We start from the raw sequence: 1,829 nt of genomic DNA on the forward strand, positions 1-1,829 counted from the left end.
GTCAAAGCTTTAGATTGGGGAAAAAACTAACAGCTGTCATGCCTCATGCCCAGTGGCGCAGCCAGGGGGGGTTTAGGGTGTCGCGACCCCTTTTAAACGAAAAAAAAATAATTAAAGAATTAAAAAAATAATTTTTTTTTATTTTTTGCTTAAAACCCTCCCCCTTATTTTTTTCTGGCTGTGCCACTGCTCATGCCTATAAAAATATTTCATTTTTAAGTAGCAAATTATATATATATATATATTTTATCAGTTGATGGAATTGTTTCACGTTACTTGTGTTTTCCGCTTTCTGTAATTCAAGGTAATAAAGATATATTTAATGATCAGATTTAGTAAGGTGCCTTTTATACTGTTGTATTGTGTATTTTGTATTTAATGTATCCTGTTAAGTTATTATGTAATAGTAGAATAAGTACTGTGTTTTTATTTAGTTGCTTCTTTCTAGTTACAGGTACAAGGATCTTTATGTGAATGGGATTGCATTCCATAAGAATTGTAAATGATAACATTGTCAAAGAAATTAAAGGAATCCCAAGAAAAGGGAAAGGGACAGACAAATGCAACAAGCTCAACAAAAACAACCTCTTCTCGTATCCGAAATCATCTGCTCGTAAAAGGTTTGTATTGTCTTTAATATGCATGAAGTTTAACTATGCGAGGTGTAGGGACCGAGCTTATTTTCTTTTAATTAAATGTAATAATGTTTTTAACTGTAAGCGTGTTTTAACAACTGTTGTTTTGTCGCTATATCCTGTCTTTTTGTTTAAAATATTTCTAATTTTTGTTACCATAATCAAAGAGACAAATAAATAGTTATTATTGTTATTAATATGCTCCAAAAAGTGTAGTTGGTTTACTATCAAATGTATGGCTATAACTTGTGAAACATTAAAATGTGTATCTTAATAATAATATATATATATATATTTTATAATAATAACTTTATTTGTCTCTTCAATTACCGTAGCAAAATTAAAAAATATTTTAAACGAAAAGACATGATATAGCAACAAAACGACAGTTGTTAAAACATGAAATAAAAGTGGTCGCTACACCTAGCAGAGGAACGAGCCATTTATGTTTAATTATTATTAAGTTAAACTTCCTATAGAAATATAAGTGTTCTCTTACAAAGGAATACGCATGAAACGTATTAGTTTAAAAATACGACTTTATAAATGGCCTACATAACTAAATTAAATCTAGCTCTGTCATAATTTTTAATTTTAACTGTGCCACTTTTTGACTTTTGTTGAAACTGTTGTTAAAATAGAAAAAAAACTTTTTTAGGTTTTTGACTTTTGTTGAAATTTCACCAATTGTTGTTGCCACTTGCTTTTATTAACCCTGAGCTGCTATTATTTACCGAATCATCAATTCATACTGATTGTGTTTTATTTAAGCTATTTCACATTACAGAACTTTCTGACATTGGGTCGTACAACAACTCAACTTGTCAAATCAAGTTTCCTGATCCGAATATTCTTCATCATTTTACAGTAAGTTAACATTATAGGAGCAAAACACTAAGAAAATGTAGACTGTTGTAGGATACGAGTTTAAGGCTTGACGTCGCTACCTGGGATCCAAAATTCGATAAGGTCTATGTGGTAGCACCTTGGGTGTTAGAATAATGGGCCAATCCTTGCATAAATCCCAAAACTGCATGCCACACTGCAGGACCTCACTTACATTTTTACTTAGAATAAGATAAATATGTGTTTTCCATTAACAGTTTTGTAAACAAATCCTATGTTATTTCCCGGCGTAGTGGTTAGTGCGCCTGCCTGTAACCATTAGGTAATGGGTTCAGGCCCGTCGCTGCT

At 31.4% G+C, this 1,829-nt stretch overlaps 1 protein-coding gene across 2 annotated transcripts in view; it reads left to right on the forward strand.

Annotated features, from left to right (window-relative positions):
• The first annotated feature begins 195 nt into the window (after positions 1-195).
• The window catches only part of LOC100181334 (NEDD8-conjugating enzyme UBE2F-like), a 3,770-nt gene continuing 2,136 nt past the window's right edge, over positions 196-1,829 (forward strand). For both annotated transcript variants that reach the window (XM_002126259.5, XM_026836157.1), the window contains exons 1-2: positions 196-620; positions 1,423-1,502. In XM_002126259.5, coding sequence (XP_002126295.1) covers positions 503-620; positions 1,423-1,502 — 198 coding nt within the window. In that variant the 5' untranslated portion in view covers positions 196-502. The remainder of the gene's footprint in view (positions 621-1,422; positions 1,503-1,829) is intronic.

This window comes from Ciona intestinalis, chromosome 9 (assembly GCF_000224145.3).
Source record: "Ciona intestinalis chromosome 9, KH, whole genome shotgun sequence".
In the NCBI taxonomy this organism is placed as follows: Eukaryota; Metazoa; Chordata; class Ascidiacea; order Phlebobranchia; family Cionidae; genus Ciona; species Ciona intestinalis.